General features: G+C 41.0%; 1 protein-coding gene across 1 annotated transcript; it reads left to right on the top strand.

The window, feature by feature from the left end:
• The first annotated feature begins 794 nt into the window (after nucleotides 1-794).
• nr2c2ap (nuclear receptor 2C2-associated protein) lies at nucleotides 795-7,909 on the top strand. Its single transcript, XM_020498836.2, has 5 exons — nucleotides 795-1,116; nucleotides 2,501-2,591; nucleotides 3,754-3,859; nucleotides 4,035-4,102; nucleotides 7,228-7,909. Exons 1-5 carry the CDS (start codon nucleotides 1,079-1,081, stop codon nucleotides 7,348-7,350), a joined length of 426 nt encoding a protein of 141 aa, XP_020354425.1. The 5' UTR covers nucleotides 795-1,078; the 3' UTR covers nucleotides 7,351-7,909.
• Nucleotides 7,910-21,188: the final 13,279 nt, after the last annotated feature.

The following is a 21,188-nucleotide window of genomic DNA, read 5'->3' as shown; positions in this document are numbered from 1 at the left end:
TTTATATAACCCCACCTGTTGCACTCTCTACAACCACTGTGATTATTATTTGACCCTGCTGGTCATCTGCAAATGTTTGAACATCATCAATCTGGCCTTAATGGCCATGTACTCTTATAATCTCCACCCGGCACTGCCAGAAGAGGACTGACCACCCTTCAGAGCCTGGTTCCTTTCTTCCTAGGTTCCTGCCTTTCTAGGGAGTTTTTCCTAGCCACCATGCTTCTACATCTGCATTGCTTGCTGTTTGAGGTTTTAGGCTGGGTTTCTGTATAAACCCTTTGTGACATCTACTGATGTAATAAGGGCTTTATAAATACATTTGATTTTAACTGCCTGTGTTTAACTGTCACAGCCTTTAAGATTTAGACCTGGGCATGCAAGTTAGCAATAGATAGTGGCAAACTGAAATGCTTGTTTAGAAACTTTAGATTACTTGACGGGTTTGCAGCTTTTTTTTTTAAAGGAGGATGTCATTTAGCGCTGACCTTGTAACATCTTTTCCACAGAGTTTATAAACCCAGAAGTTTCAACATCGCAAGACTTCCGGGACCGCTTGTTTAACAGACCAGGTCGTGGTTTGAGAAATCATTGAGAGAAGTGAACAATTCTTCCTAAATTGTTAATTTTCTCAAAATATAAAGGGACAGCGTATATTCGAGCCAATGTCTTAAGTAGTTGAACATGTTATTACTCCAACCTCGTGAAAGTGACGAACTGACACGTTTTCATTTGTAAAAAAAAAAATACTTTATGTGAAAGGTGTGCCTTTGATTTGACGGCGTGCACATGCGCAGTTCTGCGCGAGACGACCGTTTCTACGCATGAGCTTTGCTCGCCAACGTCGACTCCAACTGCGATCAGGGATTTCTATTGGAGAATCAGTTTTAGCCGATCATACTGTACTGTCTTAGATATAAACGCCATGGATGAGATATGACAAAAAAGAAAGGAACACGATTGCCATCTAGTGGAGAACGGGTTAATCTTGTTGAAGTCCTTTGCCAGTACCGTCGTACATAGAAGAGCTTAATCTCTATTACAATACGGCAATTTGCCCTCAGTTGTGAGATCAGACATGGCGTCTTCATTGATTTGCAGTGAAACACAGAGCAGGTAAGAACGTGTTAGTTTGGCATTTTAACACACTGTGTGCGGGCAAGATATCTAATGTTATACCTTTAGATTTGTCGCCACATTCGATTAACAGTGAAAAATAAACGTGTTTGTGTTAAATAAGCGTCGGACATTTTGCTGAACTCAGTTCTCGTATATCGAGGCGAATTGAGGTCACGGGATTAACTACAACGTTTTCCCCATCAGACTATTCTTGTAAAAAGGTCCTGTACAACTGCGGTCCTTCCGCTGAGTGCTCAAATTCATACTTAATAGGTTACTTTTATCGAATCGAACCTCCGAATTTTTCCTAACTTGTGGCGCTCAACTCGGTGCGAATGTGCATGGGCCAATTTAATATTTTTATATAGTATGAACAACAAGAGGAAAAAGTCATACTTTTAATAAAAACGTCCAAATTAACCCCGCGGAAGGACCGCAGTTGTACATGTAAGTGTTCTCAGAATCGACTGACCCAATGTTGTTGCCAGCTTCTCAGTCCCATCATATTACATAGTCATTCGATGAAGGCTTCTTCTGTATGGGGGAGTTTTGCTAACTGCGTCTCCTAACACCCGTGTCCGAAGACAGACGCCACAAAGGCGTTGTAACTGAGAAATAGTGTGAAGCATCCGCTTGGCGTTTTCACTCACTACCAAATATGATGGTGAGAAAAAGCCCACTGGCGGGCAGTGGGATACGATGGTATCTACAATTATTTTCATTGAAACATTTGATGTCAATAGAGTTTGATGTTCACAAACTGGAATCTATTATGAACAGAGTGGACTAAGGTTCGTAGACTTTACCCTTTGCAAAAGTGTTTAAAAAATCGCGTTGTTTAGAAAGAGTGCAAAGGCAAACTGAGTTATTGCACACGCTCACTTCAAAGTAGGCGTTCCCTAACGAATATATGCAGATGACGCTATAACGCGCCAATAGGATCTCGTTAGCTCTTGCTTAGCACTGCCCCCTCCTTGCTTGTTTTGCCCACTGGAAAACCACAGCCTGTCGTTATCTTGGTTTAGTTATATACATCTTTGGAAATACTGTTAGCTGCAACTCTGTTAAATAATCATTATTTTGATGTGATTTGAAAGTAGAGGGATTTATGTTTCTAGAACCATACCGCAATTGAGAATTGATTCAAGTTTAGATTGAGTATGTGGCTATTTTCACATCCAGAGACAAATTTCCTTTAAACAGAACATGTAAGGTCCTCGGACCAACTACGCCTCGATAGAAGAGAATGGAATCGAGGCTTCCTCAGCTAAGCTCAATGCTGAAATCTCTCTTTAACATCCTAGAAGGAACATGTAGCAGTCCTGCTGCAGCATGATGATGTCATGACTAAATTTGCTGTGTGTCTTTTTGTTTTATACAGAGTAAGCTCGGTTTTAAACAGAGATGTCAAGCAATTTGGGAAGAAGTACATGTTTGACTCAAATGAAGAAACTTGCTGGAACTCTGACCAGGTAACTACAATCACAATATAGCTGCGCATACCTCAAAAGGGCCAGCATCGGCACATTCTCGTGCGCCTCTATTGCCTCCTTCCCCACGAAGTGTGCACTTGTTCACTTCCCTTCATGAATTTGAAAGTAAATGACTGGTATATGGATCTATCCCAGGCCAAGATGAATCTAATTCAATTGATGGGGAGTAGTGACTGAGTGCACACCTGGAGGAGAGATCATTAGGATGCACTATGTGGTTATGATATTAATACTAGTATTATTATTAGGCTACCCTTAGCCTCTGCTCACAAAGGTGAGGTGAAAGCCTGTTGCCAGAGGCTAGTTAGTAGCTAACCTATGACATAGGATAGCCAGAATTGTTTTGACCTAAGCTCAACGATGTACATCTTTCCCTACAGGTCAAAACGCTCTGCTGCCATAATATAGGCACAGTTGAGCCAGTGTGGGATAAGGTTAAAAAACATAACCTCAATCCAGGGATGGAAGATATCGCTGTACTCCTAATTATCCCAACTGACAATTTGAGAAAATGTAAGTACTGCTAGTTTTGAATTAAACTGCCATTTTCATCCTCATGCTAGCCTAAAGCAGCCCATTGGATTCCATGAAAATGCGATGTGTAGTGTTGAGTTGCTATGAAATCCAATGGGTTGCTTTAGCCTAGCTAGCCTAGCATGAGGATGAAAAAGGCAGTTTAATTAAAAACCAGCAGTATTCCATTATTCTCGATTTGTCAGTTGGGATAATGGAATAATTAGGAGTACAGCAACATCTTCACCGGTCTAAGGCACTGCATCTCAATATCACAACCGGCCATGATTGGGAGTCCCATAGGGCGGTGCACAATTGGCCCAGTGTTAAAGTTTGGATGGGGTAGGTCGTGATTGTAAATAAGAATTAGTTCTTAACTGACTTACCTAGATACATTTTTAATCCCTGTATTGAGGTGTATTTTTTCTGTTGCCATATGCCGTGCCGGCTCTGCGGTGCCCACATTATGGCAGCCGAGCCTTTTGAGTTTTAGGGAAAGATGTACTTATTGCTAAGCTCCGGTTGAAACAATTAATATCATCATAATAATAATAATATGTGACATACAGTCATGCTCAACCATATTCTGGCTACCCCATAACACTGTCACTACTTTCCCTTTTTACAGGGTGATTCTCAGTGGGTTACTCTTGAATTCCCACAGCCCGTCAGAGTGTCTGAATTAAAGGTGCAGTTCCAAGGAGGCTTTTCAGGAAAAACATGCCGATTGGAAGGTAATACAAACACACACACTCTTTTAGTCCATGTATCACAATGAAGTTGTGATTTGAAATGATTTATATTATAACATTGTCATACTATGCTTTAATAACATATATGTTTTTAAAAAGAGACAGACTCTGTCCATGTCAACAATCCTAAAAATGTTTCTACTTGTTTTCCCCTCAGGAAGCCCAAAAGCTGGAGAATTGGCAAAAATCACACATTTTTACCCTGAAGACAACAGCTCACTACAAATATCCTTCAATGTATTATTAAATGTCTCTAAAAATCATACCAGTTAAAATGAGTTGGTAAGTAAGCCTTGTCCGAGCCAGAAAGGCTCCTGCCCTACGGGCCAATCTCCTGTTTCTGTAGCGTGAATAGGGTGACCACATGTCCCGGATTGTGCTGGACAGTCCTGCATTTTGGCCATTTGTCCCGCAACCAAACAATCATGTCCTGCATTTTATCAATAAATTCAAACAATACTCATTTACGAAAAAGGTTGATTTGTCCAGTATTTCAGTCAGACATTCCAACCTATCTTTTGCAGTCACGTTGTACTTTTGATAAGATACAGTGTCTTGCAAAAGTATTCAGACCCCTTTTATTTGTTCCTATTTTATTGGTACAAAGTGGCATTAAAATTGATTTAGTTGTCATTTCTTTGGCAACAATCTACACAAAATACTGTCAGTGAAAAAAATGTATAATACACATGTCGATAACTCCAATATAGCCGTTGCATCAGTATTCAGCCCCTTTGTTTAGTCAAGCCTAAATTAGTTCAGGAGTCAAATTTGTCTTAACAAATCACATAAGAAATTACATGGAATCTGTGAAATAATAGGGGTTGACATGATTTTTGAATGACTTGCCCTTCCTTTGTCACCCATACATATAAATCTGTAAAGTCCCTCAGTCAAGTATTACATTTCAAGCAAAGATTCGACTATAAAGACCCGGGAGCTTTTTGAAAGCCTCATAAAGAAGGGCAGTGATTGGTAAATGGGTAACGATAACAAATCAGAGATTGAATATCTCTTTAAGCATGATCAAGTTAATAATTATAATGTGGATTATTTATTAAACTACCATTACAGATAGTCATTCTTCTGAACTGCAGGACAGGAATGAAACTGCTCAGGGATGTTACTGAGGCCATTGGTGATTTTAAACCACTACAGAGTTCAATGGCTGTGATGGGAGAACTGAGGATGGATCAACAACATTGTAGTGACTAAATGACAGAGTGAAAAGAAGAGTACAAATATACAGAATAAAAATATGACAAAACATGAATCTTGTATGTAACTATGCACTAAAGTAATACTACAACAAAACATGGCAAAGGAATAAATATTTTCGCCTAAACGCTAAGCCTTATGTTTGGAACAAATCCAACACAACAGATCAGCTTCCTAGTTTCAAGCATGGTGGTGGCTGCATCATGGTATGGGTATGCTTGACATCGGCAAATACTGGGGAGTTTTTCTAGGTAAAAATAAATAAAATGGAGCTAGGCACAGGAAAAATCCTAGAGGAGAACCTGCTTCAGTCTGCTTTACAACAGGAGAGGAATTCACCTTTCATTAGGAGAATAACCTACAACACAAGGCCAAATCTACAGTGGAGTTGTTTACCAACAAGACAGTGAATGTTCCTGAGTGGCCAAGTTACAATTTTGACTTAAATCTGCATGACATTTATGGCAAGACTTGAAAATAGCTGTCTAGCCATGATCCCCAACATCTTGACAGAGCTTGAAAATTTAAAAAAGAGATATATATATATATATTAGGGCAAATATTGCACAATCCAGGTGTACTAACAGCTTTTAGAGACTTACTCAAGAAGACTCACAGCTTTAATCACTGCCAAATGTGTTTCTAACATGTATTGACTAAGGGAGCAGAATACTTATGCTACGACTGTATTTTAGTTCATTTTTTACGATGAATTAAAATAAATCTTCCACTTTGACAGTATTTTGTGTAGATTGGTGACAAAAAAATGACAATTCATTTTAATCCCACTTTGTAACACAAAATGTTAAACAATCCAAGGGGTCTGAATACTTTTGCAAGGCAATATTTAAGCGCCTTTCAACGGGGTATGGAGGTAGGTGCCACGCACACCTGTTTGTATCAAGAACTGGAACACTTGCAACGCTACTGGCGATGTTAAACACTTCTCCAATCGTTGTTGAGTTCTGATATTAAGCGCACCGTGAGACGTATGCTAGTGTCATATCTTTTCAGTCTAAACTCCAGCTAAACTGAGAAGGGGGTATCTGCATCCCAATATGACTGGAGAATGGGCTTGTGGGTGTGTCAAAAGGAAAGTAGTGGGCGTGTCAAGCAGGCTGCTATAGGTTAGGCAGTTATGATTTAGCCTTTTTTTTTTCTCTCTCTCTCTTACCACGCAACTTCCCGTACATTGAGCTACCATACCACGAGAGTTTGGACTTCTGTTTTTAAGCCAGAGGATGAGTCGTATTTCACTGTTAGTTTTGCACAAACATTTTTACATTTTCAGTTATAAAACTGACAATTGTTTATTTCTTTATTAAAAGTATTGATTATGGGTGTACTGTTGCTTCATGTGTTGTATGTGTGTGCTTACTGTAACTGTCCCCCTCATATGTGGCTACAAGGTAGGTAGTTCCCACGCCATTGCCGCACAGCAGCGCTTGTCAAGCGGGAGCGAAGGGCACTGTTTCTCGGTGTTGTTGCCATCCATGCCCTCTTCATTGAGTAGTAGACTGTATGTATCAAGATGACATCTAGATGGTTATCAATATTAGTTATTTATTGTGTAGGCTGCTATCCTACTTTAAATTAAATCATGTGGGAGAAAAAAATGGCTACGTTAGCTACCGCCGCGACGTGACCGTGATATCCAGTAGGAAGCAATTCAAGTTGGCAGGCACGTCGATACAACACCAGTGCACTGGTCGCTGGCTTATCGACTCGTCGTGCAGCCCAATCAGCCACGCAAAACGGTCTTGAGTGGCAACAAATCTGCCCAATTAGTTTATTCACTTTCCATACACCCACTCCTTTTGACACACCCACTCAATCTATTCATTTTGGCTACACTGCCATGAATGTCCTGTAAAATGATCCCTTTGTCCCGCATTTGGTATTTTTAAATGTGGCCATACTAAGCATATGGTAGTCTGATGTACAAGCTACCTCAACTAGTCTTGTAATAGTTGCAGAAATGCAAGTTGTAATAGTACAGAAAAGTTATGCCTGGCACTGCATACTGTAATACAGAAATGTTGATTTTAATGTTACTTAGAGTACACAAAACAGCTTTCAAACAATATTGTCCACTGCAGTTCTACTTATCTGGTTCTTAACTCCACACCCACAGCTTTCCCATTCAGGAGGCCCACATGGTGCACAGGCTAAAAATAGTGTTTGAGAACAGTGCTGACTTTTTTGGGCGAATAATTGTTTACTCCTTGGATGTCCTGGGGGAAAGAGCTTTGTGACGTTTTTGTTTCTGCATGAGAGAGAGAGAGAGACCTATAGGGAAAGAGGGTGTAGTAACATTGAATAACATGACTGCTGGAAGACTGTACCACCCACATGAACTTTGGAATGGGAACCATATCTGACTATTTTTGGTGAGGACATTTTTAGTTGGTCACCTGCTTGCATCACAGAAACAACAAGGGGATAAAGGAGGACTCTGAATCTGGATTTGTTATTGCAGCTTTACAGGCTTTAAGGTCACGTAACCACATGCCTATTGAAATGTTCTTGTGCCTTATTTGATTTGCCATTCCAAATGAACATTGTAAAATTCTTAAGCCATTTGTTTTTATTTGTTTACAATCACTTCATTTAAAAAAAAATAGTTATTTAAACTTAGTATGATTGTCCTTAAAATACTGATAAACGTCCTTAATATACAAAACATTCGAGAGGGTGCTTATCTTTGTCCTTTTTGTGTCTGATGGTGACAGCTAGGGCAATTGGACTATACCCAGAATATGCCTCAATGTTCATGTCTGCCCCTTCTATCTGAATTAAAATCACATTACCATATTTATTTGTGCCACTGAGATGACTACAGTACTTTGGTTTTGGAAATTACCTTCATTTTAATTAATTCATCGTGTGCAGGGGTATGAAGCATCATACCTAACAGGGCCTTGGCATAGCTTACGTGGTTCCCGCAAACAGCGTAGAGAATAGGGGTACCACCATTCTTATTAAACATGACAGACATTCATTAATAGAATGTGTGTTATTTCTGAAGGAATCAAGAGTCCTGGAGCAGTTATTTATACCATTTAATTATATAATTTACAAGCCACACAGTCATAAGCATTAATATCTATTGCATGTTGGAGAAGATATTTCACTATGACTGCATAGCCTCCAGAGCTGGCCAGGGTCAATGCACTAGGATCTGCCTCCTAAGACACACTACACAAGGACATAACAGACAGGTTACAGTCAATCACCACCCAGTATATGACTAACCATTGAATTCAATGAACATGTCTAGAAATGTCCCTGATGTTTTCCAGGAGGCAATCCACCATGGCTTTCTCTCCAAATGCTGCTGACGAGATCCTGAGGTTCAATGTCGTGCCATTTATCCGCCGCCATCACCTCATGTTTCAGCATGATAATGCACAGCCCCATGTTACAAGGATCTGTATACAATTCCTCGAAGCTGAAGATGTCCCAGTTCTTCCAAGGCCTGCATACTAACTAGACATGTCACCCATTGAGCATGTTTGGGATGCTCTGGATGAACGTGTACGACAGCATGTTCCAGTTCCTGCCAATATCCAGCAACTTCGCACCGCCATTGAAGAGGAGTGGGACAACATTCCACAGGCTACAATCAACAGCCTGATCAACTCTATGCGAAGGAGATGTGTTGAGCTGGATGAGGCAAATGGTGGTCACACCAGATACTGACGGGTTTTCTGATCCACGACCCTGCCTTTTTTTTTACGGTATCTTTGACCAACAGATCCATATCTGTATTCCCAGTCATGTGAAATCCATAGATTAGGGCCTAATTAACTTATTTAAATTGACTGATTTCAACTCTAGCTCAGTAAAATCTTTGGAATTGTTGTGTGTTACGTTTATATTTTTGTTCAGTATATTATTACACAGGACACAGCACACAAGTCATAGTGATCATGCTGGTTGTACCATGCTACACAAGTCGGGCAAATTGTAGTCTTTGCACCATTGGTCAGTGGATATTTCTCACCTTTGCTCAGGTTTGTAGCCACCTGAGACCTCCCCCTGAGCAGCTAGCTGATGGATGGACAAAACAGATGAGACATCAGTATAAAGGGTCAGTGTTATGTACATTTAGTTGTCCATATACAGTGCCTTGCGAAAGTATTCGGCCCCCTTGAACTTTGCGACCTTTTGCCACATTTCAGGCTTCAAACATAAAGATATAAAACTGTATTTTTTTGTGAAGAATCAACAACAAGTGGGACACAATCATGAAGTGGAACGACATTTATTGGATATTTCAAGGCCAGCAGAAGAAAAAATATGGAACAAATGCTCTATATTCTGATTATCTCACTGTTTGGCTTAATTTTCAAAACTGAAATGATGGAAAACCATTCCCCATCAGCTCATGCAAAATAGTAAAGTCTCAATGGCATAGTATACAAATATTCATTGTTACCTTTAGGTCGCAAGGAGTGCTTTTATATGTCCTGTTCACACTATGTATCGGATTAAATAGCAACATCATCGTTGCATGCTTCTCTCCAACTTCCTAATGTATTAGATTATGTTTGACTGATCTACTATATTGTCTCAGTCCGCCACTTAACGTGGGTTACGTCGAGAGAGGAAATATCGAAGAAAAAATGTCCAGCTCGTGTTGCAACCCGAACATGATTTGTGGTGCGCATGACAATAACATGGAAGTCCCTCTGATTATTTCTGCTAACGTTTTTACATGAATTAAACCATTGTAACTATGTAATTATACAGCACTAGTCACACACCTACTCATTCAAGGGGTTTTCTTTATTTTTACTATTTTCTACATTATAGAATAATAGTGAAGACATCAAAACTATGAAATAACACATTTTTAATCATGTAGTAGCCAAAAAAGTGTGAAACCAATCAAAATAGATTTTAGATTCTTCAAAGTAGCCAAACTTTGCCTTGATGACAGCTTTGCACACTTTTGGCATTCTCTCAACCAGCTTCACCTGGAATACTTTTCCAACAGTCTTGAAGGAGTTCCCACATATGTATTAGATTATGTACGTATGTTGAGCACTTTCTGGCTGCTTTTCCTTCACTCTGCGGTCCAACTCATCCCAAACCATCTCAATTGGGTTGAGGTCAGGTGATTGTGGAGGCCAGGTCATCTGATGCAGCACTCCATCACTCTCCTTCTTGGTCAAATAGCCCTTACACAGCCTGGAGATGCGTTGTCCTGTTGAAAAACAAATGATAGTCCCACTAAGCGCAAACCAGATGGGATGGCGTATCGCTGCAGAATGCTGTGGTAGCCATGCTGGTTAAGTCTGCCTTAAATTCTAAATAAATAACAGACAGTGTCACCAGCAAAGCACCTCCACACCACTCCTCCATGCTTCACGGTGGGAACCACAAATGCAGAGATCATCCGTTCACCTACTCTGCGTCTCACAAAAACACGGAGGTTGGAACCAAAAATATCAAATTTGGACTCAATTAGAACAAAGGACAGATTTCCACCGGTCTAATGTCCATTGCTCATGTTTCTTATCCCAAGCAAGTCTCTTCTTCCTATTGGTTTCTTTGCATAAATTTGGCCATGAAGGCCTGACTCACGCAGTCTCCTCTGAACTGTTGATGTTGAGATGTGTCTGTTACTTGAACTCTGTGAAGCATTTCTTTGGGCTGCAATTTCTGAGGCTGGTAACTCTAATGAACTTATCCTCTGCAGCAGAGATAACTCTGGGTCTTCCTTTCCTGTGGCGGTCCTCATGAGAGCCAGTTTCATCATAGCGCTTGATGGTTTTTGCAACTGCACTTGAAGAAACTTTCAAAGTTCTTGAACTTTTCCTGATTGACTGCACTTTATGTCTTAAAGTAAAGATGGACTGTCATTTCTCTTTGATTCTTTGAGCTGTTCTTACCATAACATGGAGTTGGTATTTTACCAAATAGGGCTATCTTCTGTATACCACCCCTACCTTGTCACGCCACAACACAACTGATTAGCTCAAATGCATTAAAAAGGAAAGAAATTCCACAAATGAACTTTTTACAAGGCACACCTGTTAATTGAAATGCATTTCAGGTGACTACCTCATGTAGGTTGAGTGAATACCAAGACTGTGCAAAGCTGTCATCAAGGAAAATGGTGGCTACTTTGAAGAATCTCAAATTTTTTGGTTACTATTTGATTCCATATATGTTATTTCATAGTTTTTATGTCTTCACTATTATTCTACAAATTAGAAAAATAGTACAAATAAAGAAAAACCCTGGTATGAGTAGGTGTGTCCAAACTTGACTGGTACTGTATACAGTATAGCATATAAGATGGAGGACCAGGAGATTCAACTTCATGTTAAAAGAGGTCATTAGCGAATACTTTAACTAACGTTAGCAAGCCAGCTCGCTAGTAACTTTAGCTGGCTGCACATTAGTTAGCTATGGTAGCTAAACAGCTATCTTTTAGTAGCTAGTTAGCTAACGATACCTGTCTTAACCATACATAGCTTTGGTAAACCTAGCTATATTATTGTATGGTTATCTCTGCAGTGACTGAAAAATTAACTGAGAGCCTGTACGTATTGGCTAACTAGCAATCTTTATCGACTGCAAGAGCACTTTAGAAGGTCCCTTCCAGGACTAGTGCTACACGAAGTAAGTGGTGACTCCAAAGCAAAAGCTTACATACTACTGGATAATAAGGATACTACTAAGGATACTACTAAGGCATACTACTAAGGATAATAAATGTAGGTAGACATTTGTTACTTTACAGTAGCTATATTGCTGGGCTGTCCAAAAACGCACATCAAAGAAATCATAGCTACTTTTGCAGTAACAACATTCATTTATCTCTGCTCATCTCTCCCAGACAGATATGCAGCTCTGGGAGGAGCCAAGTTAAGGAGCAATCTACACTGTAGAATATGCATGCAGTTAACCTATACCTAGGTCTACTGTATAGGTTTTTAATTATATTGACAACATTTATATGCAACTTAATATTGTGAGCGATTCCATGCCAGCGTAAGCAAAACATATTTTGTGTATCAGATTAGTCTGGCAGTTCTCACTTGGAAACTTAATTGAGAGGAAGGATGTTTTACATGCTTTTGACATTTGTGTCACAAATCATTTTTGCGAAAATCATGATGGAAGGGGTCATTTTAGGCCCTTTTAGACCTATACAGTGCCTTCAGAAAGTATTCATTCCCCTTGACTTATTCCAAATGTTATGTTACAGCCTGAATTCAAAATGTATTGTTTTCTTACCCATCTACACACAATACCCCACATTTATTGAAAATGAAATACAGATATATCTAATTTACATAAGTATTCACACCTCTGAGTCAATACATGTTAGAATCACCTTTGGCAGCAACTACATCTGTGCGTCTTTCTGTGTAAGTCTCTAAGAGCTTTGCACACCTGGATTGTACAGGTCAAAATTCTTCAAGCTCTCTCAAATTGGTTGTAGATCATTGTTAGACAACCACTTTTAAGTCTTGCCATAGATTCTCAAGCAGATTAAACTGTAACTTGGCCACTCAGGAACATTCACTGTCTTCTTGGTAAGTAACTCCAGTGTAGATTTTTTCCACCTGTCACCAGAGGGCGGCAGAGACCATCCTAGCGACATTAACAACATTCAGGTGCGTCCAATTTACTCATTAAGATTTCCCTCTTAAAATATGTGTGTTTTCTGTTGTCCTTTGCAGAAGCTTGAATTGTGTGCGTTTGTCTCCTGAGTAAATTTTCGAGACTTAGTATTTGTGGGTTTTCCAGTGTGACTGTGTTCCTTCCGTTACCGTTTCTAAGTAAAGCAAGCTTCAGCCTACAACATGGACCCAGCAAAAGATCACCCAGATCAAGAATGTTGTAACCCACCAAGGAGCACTGCTGGGGTGGCAGCCGAAACAACTCTTCCAGATATCAGAAACTCCCTGGGCACGTAGACTCCATCCAACCTAGGAGGAGCCAATGCCCAAGTCTCATCACACAGTGCTACAGGCGTTGCCGTAGTTCCTCCATGGAACCTGCACTGGGAACCCAAGATCCCAGCCCCCGAGCGTTATGACGACCACCCGGGAGGATGCAAGGGGTTCCTCACCCAGTGTGATCTGGTGTTTGAGCTACAGTCCTCCTTGTTCCACACCAATCAAGCCATGAACGCCTACATAATCTCTCTATTCTCAGGCTAGGCCCTGGCGTGGGCAATGGCTGTGTGGAAACAACAGCCACTGTCCTGCAGCTCCATATTAGCCTTCACTGCCGAGCTGCCACCCAGTCGGCGATCAAGAAGCGGCCAGCCGACTGTTCAACATCTCTCAAGGGGCTAGACCAGTGGCTGACTTAGACATTAAGTTCTGCACCCTCGCCACAGAGAGTGGGTGGAATACATAGGCACTGGTCACCGCTTTCCACCAGGGGTTGTCTAACTCAATCAAGGTTGAACTGGGCGTGGACCTCAAGTCCCTGATAAACGCTGGCAATCAGGATTGACAACCATCTCCGAGAGTGCTTTTTTGACACCACCCCGGTTTCCTGAGCACCCCACGCCCCCAGAACCTAGCATTGAGGAGCCTATGCAGCTGGGACGCACACATCTGAGCCCACAGGAGCGTGACAGGCGCATGTGCGAAGGCTCCTGCCTCTACTGTGGAGGTCTCGGCCATCTCCGTGCTACATGCCCCGGTTTGATGGGAAACGCTGGGGCTCAACAGCACAAGGGGAGACCCTGATGAGCTGTGCAGTTACACCCCAGCTACCCAGTCACTGTCTGACACTACCCGCAACCATCCATTGGGACAACCGTCAGCACCACTTTCAAGCCTTCATAGACTCCAGGGCTGCAGATAATTTCATTCACCAAGACTTCGCCAGAGAATTACAATTCCCCTGCGTGAAATGCCCCATTCCTCTGCAGATTCAAGACCTTGATGGACTCCCCATTGGCTCCAGCCAGGTGGAATATCAGACCAAGCCCATTCTACTGCAGGTTGGGGTGAACCACTCAGACTCTTAGTTTTCTTTTGGTCACTGCTCCAGAGAACCACCTTATCTTAGGGTACCCCTGGCTTGTGCTACATAACCCACTATTCTCCTGGTCCACGGGACACCTACTAGACTGGGGTAAAAAGTGCCAGACTAAATGCCTAAGACCCCCACCAAGAGCCTCGTCGTGGTCCCAAGGATCCATTGAAGACCAAGCCCCTTCCGCTCTCCCTTCCGAGTACCTCGACCTCTGGGAGGCCTTCAGTAAGAGGCAATCCGCCACCGTCCCTCCTCATCGTCCATACGACTGCGCCATAGAACTCCTACCCGGATCCACCCCCCTCCCCCCGGTGGCAGGTTTAATTCGCTCCTCCACATCCCCAGCTAGTGCAGGCTTCTTCTTCATGTTCAGAGGGCTGAGCAGGATTACAATTAAGAATCATTACCCCCTACCCCTGATGTCCACCGCCTTGGAGATGGCCCATGGGGCACAATTCTTCACCAAACTGGACCTACGCAACGCTTACAATCAGGGAGTGAGATGAATGGAAGACTGCCTTTAACACTCCGAGTAGTATTTAGTCATGCCCTTCAGATGATCGAACTCACCGGCTGTCTTCCAAGCATTGTTCAATGACACTCTTAGGGATATGTTGAATCGGTTCATTTTTGTTTACCTCGACGGCATCCGGATCTTCTCCAAAACCCTTACGGAACATATACTGTACCTCCACCAAGTCCTGAGACGCCTCCCGCAGAGCCAACTACAGTGGTTCCTCCTTTAAAAGTTGTGTCACATTGCGGGCTGCTGCAGAATTCTGTGGCACGTTATTTATTTGTCGGCCATTTATTTTCTGTTAATGTGAGTTAGTGCTAGTTTGACCACCAGAGGGCATCTTTGAGAAGCATTTGACAGTCTTCCATATTGGCATTACCAGAGAATTTAAAACCTCTTTTTAACATAGTATATGAGAAAGATTTTAAGAAATGTGGCTTAATTTGATTAATATTATGGTGTTTCTATTCCGAGAAACGAAAAATGAAACCTTCAGGGTTTCTGTTAGAAAACATGGCTCTGTACAAGGTGACGGTCAGGAGTAGGCTACAGCATAAGAGGATTGGACGAATCTAAATTAATATCTAAGGGGCATAACGTTTCCACACCCCGATTGTAGTGTAACTGAACTTTCAGTTGAGCGTACTTGCACTTTGCCTTCTCTACAGGTAGTTAATGCTGTTGCTATGCAACCTCTTGCTAGCTATTTCGCATAACAAATGACTAGTTAGAAATGTTTCGACTTTGGGTGTGTTCTTAAATTCAATCGAGTGCCAGCGCTCATAAATTCAGACCGTTTCGCTCTCGGAGTGCACACTGGACTTTTGGACTGAGGAGTAGGGCTGATTTGAACATTCTGGCCTTACAACGGCAGTCAAACACCCAAGCTAACGTTGGATAGCTTGCTAGCTACTTTCAGACACAAATGAGACCACTCTGACCATTTTACTCGTTCTTGCAGAGCTGGTTAGGCAGTTTTCATGTTAACCAGAGCGTTGGTGGCTGTAACTGTGCTGCTGGAAACCATTTAATTGCGCTTTTTTTGCCAATCTTTACTGACACCGATCATATTCAACGGATGTTGAGCACTCATAAATCCATTATTCTGCGTCTCTGGGGAAACTCAAACGACAGTGCTCTGAAATCGGAGTAGATAGCCAGAGCCAATTTACGAAAGCCCCCGAATGTCCATAGAGAACGCACAATGACTATACCATTTAGCTAAGCTAAGAATGACGGGAATAATCAAGTCAATAAACATTGGGTAGTTAGCCTATAGTTAATATACTGGCAAGTTTGATTTATAACTACTAATGTTAGGTACATAGCTAACATACTGGTACATACCGCTGTAATGATATGCTATGTGGTTCGTAAGGACAGTGTAGCTAACAAATTGTCAGCCAACATAAAGTGTAAGATAACTTATTTGAAAAGTCATTACTTTATTACATTGAGTAGAAAGCTACCGCGAGGACGTGCTCCATCGACTCTGTGGATTAAGCATGCTTTTGGTGCAAAGTCGATAGCGAGCTGGACATCGGGCAAGGAGGTTGAGGGTTCGAAACCTCCTCCCTGCTTGTTTCATTTGAAGTCGTGTACAATTATAAGTATGACCATATAGTATTAAGTATGACCAATATATTTGGTTTATATTGCCCATTCATTGTCCGAGACACAGTAGTACATTGGGACCCAAAAGCATAATCAGTGCTCTAACTCCCCCTTGGTCGTTAGGGCAAATCTGGTCTGTGATAGGAGTTCTTTCCACACCTAGCTTGGCTATTAGACTATTCTTTAGTAAAGGTTGAATAGTCTATTCAGCTATTAGCCCCACTCCTCAACTTGCAACAAATTGTTACTCCCATCTCATTCCTCACCCTCTTCCATGCGTCATTCTCCGCCTGAGTGGCTCGCTTGTGGGCGTGCTGGCGGGATATGGCAGCATCTTCGGTTGTGCGGAAAGAATTCTGCATAGCAAATTTATATGAAGGTCTGGTTATTCACAGGCAAATTGTTATATGATATGGAGGTACATTTGTGTCTTTTTGACGAGCAAAACTTTTTTCTTTTCAATCAAAAAAATTTGATCTGAAAGCAAAAACGATGCTTCAAAATAAAATAAAATGTTTTGCGATCAAATATTTTGTAAAAGACCGCAAAATGTTTTATTCCCCAAAAATCTATTTGAAAACAAAACTCCAATTTAATTTCGCTATCAACCACGCTCCATTTTGGCAATTTTTGGAATTGTCAATTTGGGTACAACCAATATTTTCTTTCTGACACAAAGGAAGCCATAGCGGACACCTACGAAGGTTAGCTCCTACATATTCAGTGTTGGTTCATTACATACAGTTGAAGTCGGAAATGTACATACACTTAGGTTGGGGTAAATAAAAAATCGTTTTTCAACCACTCCACAAATTTCTTGTTGCCAAACTATAGTTTTGGCAAGTCGGTTAGGACATCTACTTTCTGCATGACACAAGTCATTTTTCCAACAATTGTTTTCACGTATAATTCACTGTATCACAATTCCACAGACACACATAACTGCACCACATATCACACTTTCACAAAATGCTTGAAGACATGGCTAAAGGTCAATCAGATTTGTGAACATGGTCCCTAGCTGTGTGTTGCCGCTCTCCATGTTGTCTGTTGTCTGTAGCTTGTGAGGTGTGGAAACACTTTGTTGCTTTTATGAATTTTGACTTGCTGCTTTTTGTTCTATGCTGCTCTGTCTGTATGCTACGTCTTGCTTGTCCTATGTTGCTCTGTCTGTATGCTATGTCTTGCTTGTCCTATGTTGCTATGTCTGTATGCTATGTCTTGCTTGTCCTATGTTGCTATGTCTTGCTTGTTCTATGTTGCTATTGTCTATATTGTAATTGTTTTTAATAACCTGCCCAGGGACTGCGGTTGAAAATTAGCCGGCTGGCTAAAACCGGCACTTTTACTGAAACGTTGATTAATGTGCACTGTCCCTGTAAAAAAATTAAATAAAAAAAAACAATGGGTCAGAAGTTTACATACACTAAGTTGACAGTGCCTTTAAACAGCTTGGAAATTTACAGAAAATTACTTAATGGCTTTAGGAGCTTCTGATAGGCTAATTGACATCATTTGAGTTAATTTGAGGTGTACCTGTGGATGTATTTCAAGGCCTACCTTCAAACTCAGTGCCTCTTTGCTTGACATCATGGGAAAATAAAAAGAAATCAGCCTAGACCTCCACACCTCCACAAATTGTAGACCTCCACAAGTCTGGTTCATCCTTGGGAACAATTTCCAAATGCCTGAAGGTACCACGTTCATATGTACAAACAATAGTATGCAAGTATAAACACCATGGAACCACGCAGCCGTCATACCACTCAGGAAGGAGATGCGTTCTGTCTCCTAGGGAGGAACGTACTTTGGTGCGAAAAGTGCAAATCAATCCCAGAACAACAGCAAAGGCCCTTGTGAAGATGCTGGAGGAAACAGGTACAAAAGTATCTATATCCACACTAAAACGAGTCCTATATCGACATAACATGAAAGGCCGCTCAACATGGAAGAAGCCACTTCTCCAAAACCGCCATCAAAATGCCAGACTACGGTTTGCAACTGCACATGTGGACAAAGATGGTACTTTTTGGAGAAATGTCCTCTGGTCTGATGAAACAAAAATAGAACTGTTTGGCCATAATGACCATTGTTATGTTTGGAGGAAAAGGGGGGAAGCTTGCAAGCCGAAAGAACACCATCCCAACCACGAAGCACGGGGGTGGCAGCATAATGTTGTGGGGGTGCTTTGTCGCAGGAGAGACTGGTGCACTTCACAAAATAGATGGCATCATGAGGACGGAAAGTTATGTAGATATATTGAAGCAACATCTCAAAACATCAGTCAGGAAGTTTTAGCTTGGCCTCAAATGGGTCTTCCAAATGGACAATGACCCCAAGCATACTTCCAAAGTTGTGGCAAAATGGCTTAAGGACAACAAAGTCAAGGTATGGGAGTGGCCATCACAAAGCCCTGACCTCAATCCTATAGAACATTTGTGGACAGAACTTAAAAAGCGTGTGCGAGCAAGGAGGCCTACAAACCTGACTCAGTTACACCAGCTCTGTCAGGAGGAATGGGCCAAAATTCACCCAACTTATTGTGGGTAGCTGTGGAAGGCTACCTGAAACGTTTGACCCAAGTTAAACACTTTAAAGGCAACGTAACAAATACTAATTAGGTGTATGTAAACTTCTAACCCACTGGAAATGTGATGAAGGAAATAAAAGCTGAAATAAATCATTATCTCTAATATTATTCTGACATTTCACATTCTTAAAATAAAGTGGTGATCCTAACTGACCTAAGACAGGACATTTTTACTAGGATTAAATGTGAGGAATTGTGAAAAACTGAGTTTAAATTTATTTCGCTAAGGTGTATGTAAACTTCCAACTTCAACTGTACATACACACCATATAATGATAAATCATGCAATTATTATTCTTAAGCTAACCAAAAACATTTATCTACAAATGCCTGTTCTCGAACATTTTCAGTTTAATTAATTGAACTTTCTTTCATGGCAACTCATATGCAGGCCATGTCCTATTTTGTTTCATAGTCGATATATAATCATATTTCACGTGTAACGGTTAGCTTTTTTTTACAGAAGGATGAAAGAACAGAATATGTCTCAGGGAATGCTATTCTGATATGTCTTATGAAGAGTTACCGTAGACAAGAGAGTCAGGGCCATTAAGGCATGGATGACCCATGTGGGCTTTTCTTGTTCACATTGATACAAATCATAAATTGATAAGGTACTAAGATGTATGTCTCCATCAAATATAAGTTATTTTAACTTTTTTATTCTTACAAATTTTCAATGATGTATGAAATTGGAATTGTTTTTCATCAACTGGTAATGCGTAAATAATGAAACAGGTTAATTCATGGCGGAAGACCACAGGACCACAGGGATTAGGTCCCCCACACCCCACAAAAGCCTTTTCTTTCTCTCTGTTAGAGTGGAATGCTTATGGAGTGCTGTGACATGTCAGTACTACAAATTGCTGCACAGTTTGGAGGAAGAAGGCTACCTTGACCTGTCAAATTCTTTACCACCTCTTCTGTGTGGGATATGTGTTCCTACCTCGTCTGCGAGCAGCTCTGCAGCATTTCAGAGTTGGAATTATCACCCTTTTAAGTACAGAGGCGAACCTGACACCTCACCAGTTGTTGCCTTAGCACTACACAACTGATGATGATGATCAGGTCCAATGATCAGGTCGTCATCAAGCTTCAAGTGGTATTTATGTATTCATTTGTGATCTGGTAATGTAAAAGTCTAATGACATTATCTTGTATTGTTTGTCCTCCTGTGTCTGTTTTTCAGCATGAGGACTCAGTAGCCACTTAGTGTGGACACCAGGTGAGACTACACACAGATTCCTGTTGAATAGTCTCTTTAACTACCTTATTTTCGCAATAACAGTTGGTCTCCTTCACTTCATCCCCCTTCTCCCTAAATCCTATAGGTTATATCAGCTGTGTCGGTGAACCCCTCTCGCATCTGAACTGGCTGACACAGAGGGCACAGCATGATCATAGTTGAGAGGTCACTTGGTCGGGTCAACAGGAAGTATTATTAAAGATGCTTTACATTGACATACAGGTAGATGTAGTAATACCAGAGTTAATGATCCAAGGTCAGTTTTGCATTTCACCTCCTGTTGATTATGATGACTGACTGTGTTAGAATTTTTAAAAACAAAGCTTAATCATGCTCTCTATCCTTCTGTCTATCGTCTGCATGTATGTTTTGATGTGAGAGAGGAAGCCAGTCCCGTCATCGCCACCTCACCCGCTCTTAAGATAACCTTCCAGCCGACTGGGAGCCCAAGGCTGGTTAGGAGACACTGCTAGAGACACGATGTAATTGTGATGAACTGAGAGAATATTAGGGTAGCACTGTAAGTCATTAATCATATGCTGTCTTCCCTGCTCCTGTTTTACTGCTTTCCTTTTCTGTCTTCTATACATCTTCCCACCTCTCTTTTTATAATGCACACCATATGTGCATTGAAGTACAGATTGAACTTTTATTTATAATGTATGTATTTATAACACCTGGATAATGAACTTTCAATAAAGCGTTTCACATTCTCCACTGGTTGAAAATATCTCATTGAAATAGTACACCTATCCTGTGCCCTCAGATTAATGCAGATGAAGGGAGTTAGATATGCATAGGAAGTGTAGTGTACTGTTTTTTCTTCTGTATATATGAATTACAAATCATCCTTTACTTAAATCATGTTTCTAGTCTATTGCATAGTTACAACATGTAATCATTGATGTCACAGGAGCAGGAGTGGTAAACACTGAAGTCTATGATTGTAATACATTCAGTACATGCATATAGTACGTGTGTATATTGGATTTAGATCCTTGGCACAATAAAGTTATATTCTACTCAATCCATAGGCTTCATTAATGCCATTCAGACTGAAGTTGATACAACTATGATAGCTGAGGTTTATAGGCTCTGAACTAATATT

Source organism: Oncorhynchus kisutch, linkage group LG13, assembly GCF_002021735.2.
Source record: "Oncorhynchus kisutch isolate 150728-3 linkage group LG13, Okis_V2, whole genome shotgun sequence".
Classification (NCBI taxonomy): Eukaryota; Metazoa; Chordata; class Actinopteri; order Salmoniformes; family Salmonidae; genus Oncorhynchus; species Oncorhynchus kisutch.
Note: the sequence above shows the minus strand (reverse complement) of the source record. Positions and strands in the feature narration are given on the sequence as shown.

Coding starts and splice junctions, on each gene's coding strand:
- nr2c2ap (XM_020498836.2), top strand. CDS start 1,079: ATGGCGTCTTCATTGATTTGCAGTGAAACACAGAGCAG. Junction 1,117..2,500: donor TGCAGTGAAACACAGAGCAG/GTAAGAACGTGT, acceptor TGTTTTATACAG/AGTAAGCTCGGTTTTAAACA. Junction 3,860..4,034: donor AAAAACATGCCGATTGGAAG/GTAATACAAACA, acceptor TTTTCCCCTCAG/GAAGCCCAAAAGCTGGAGAA.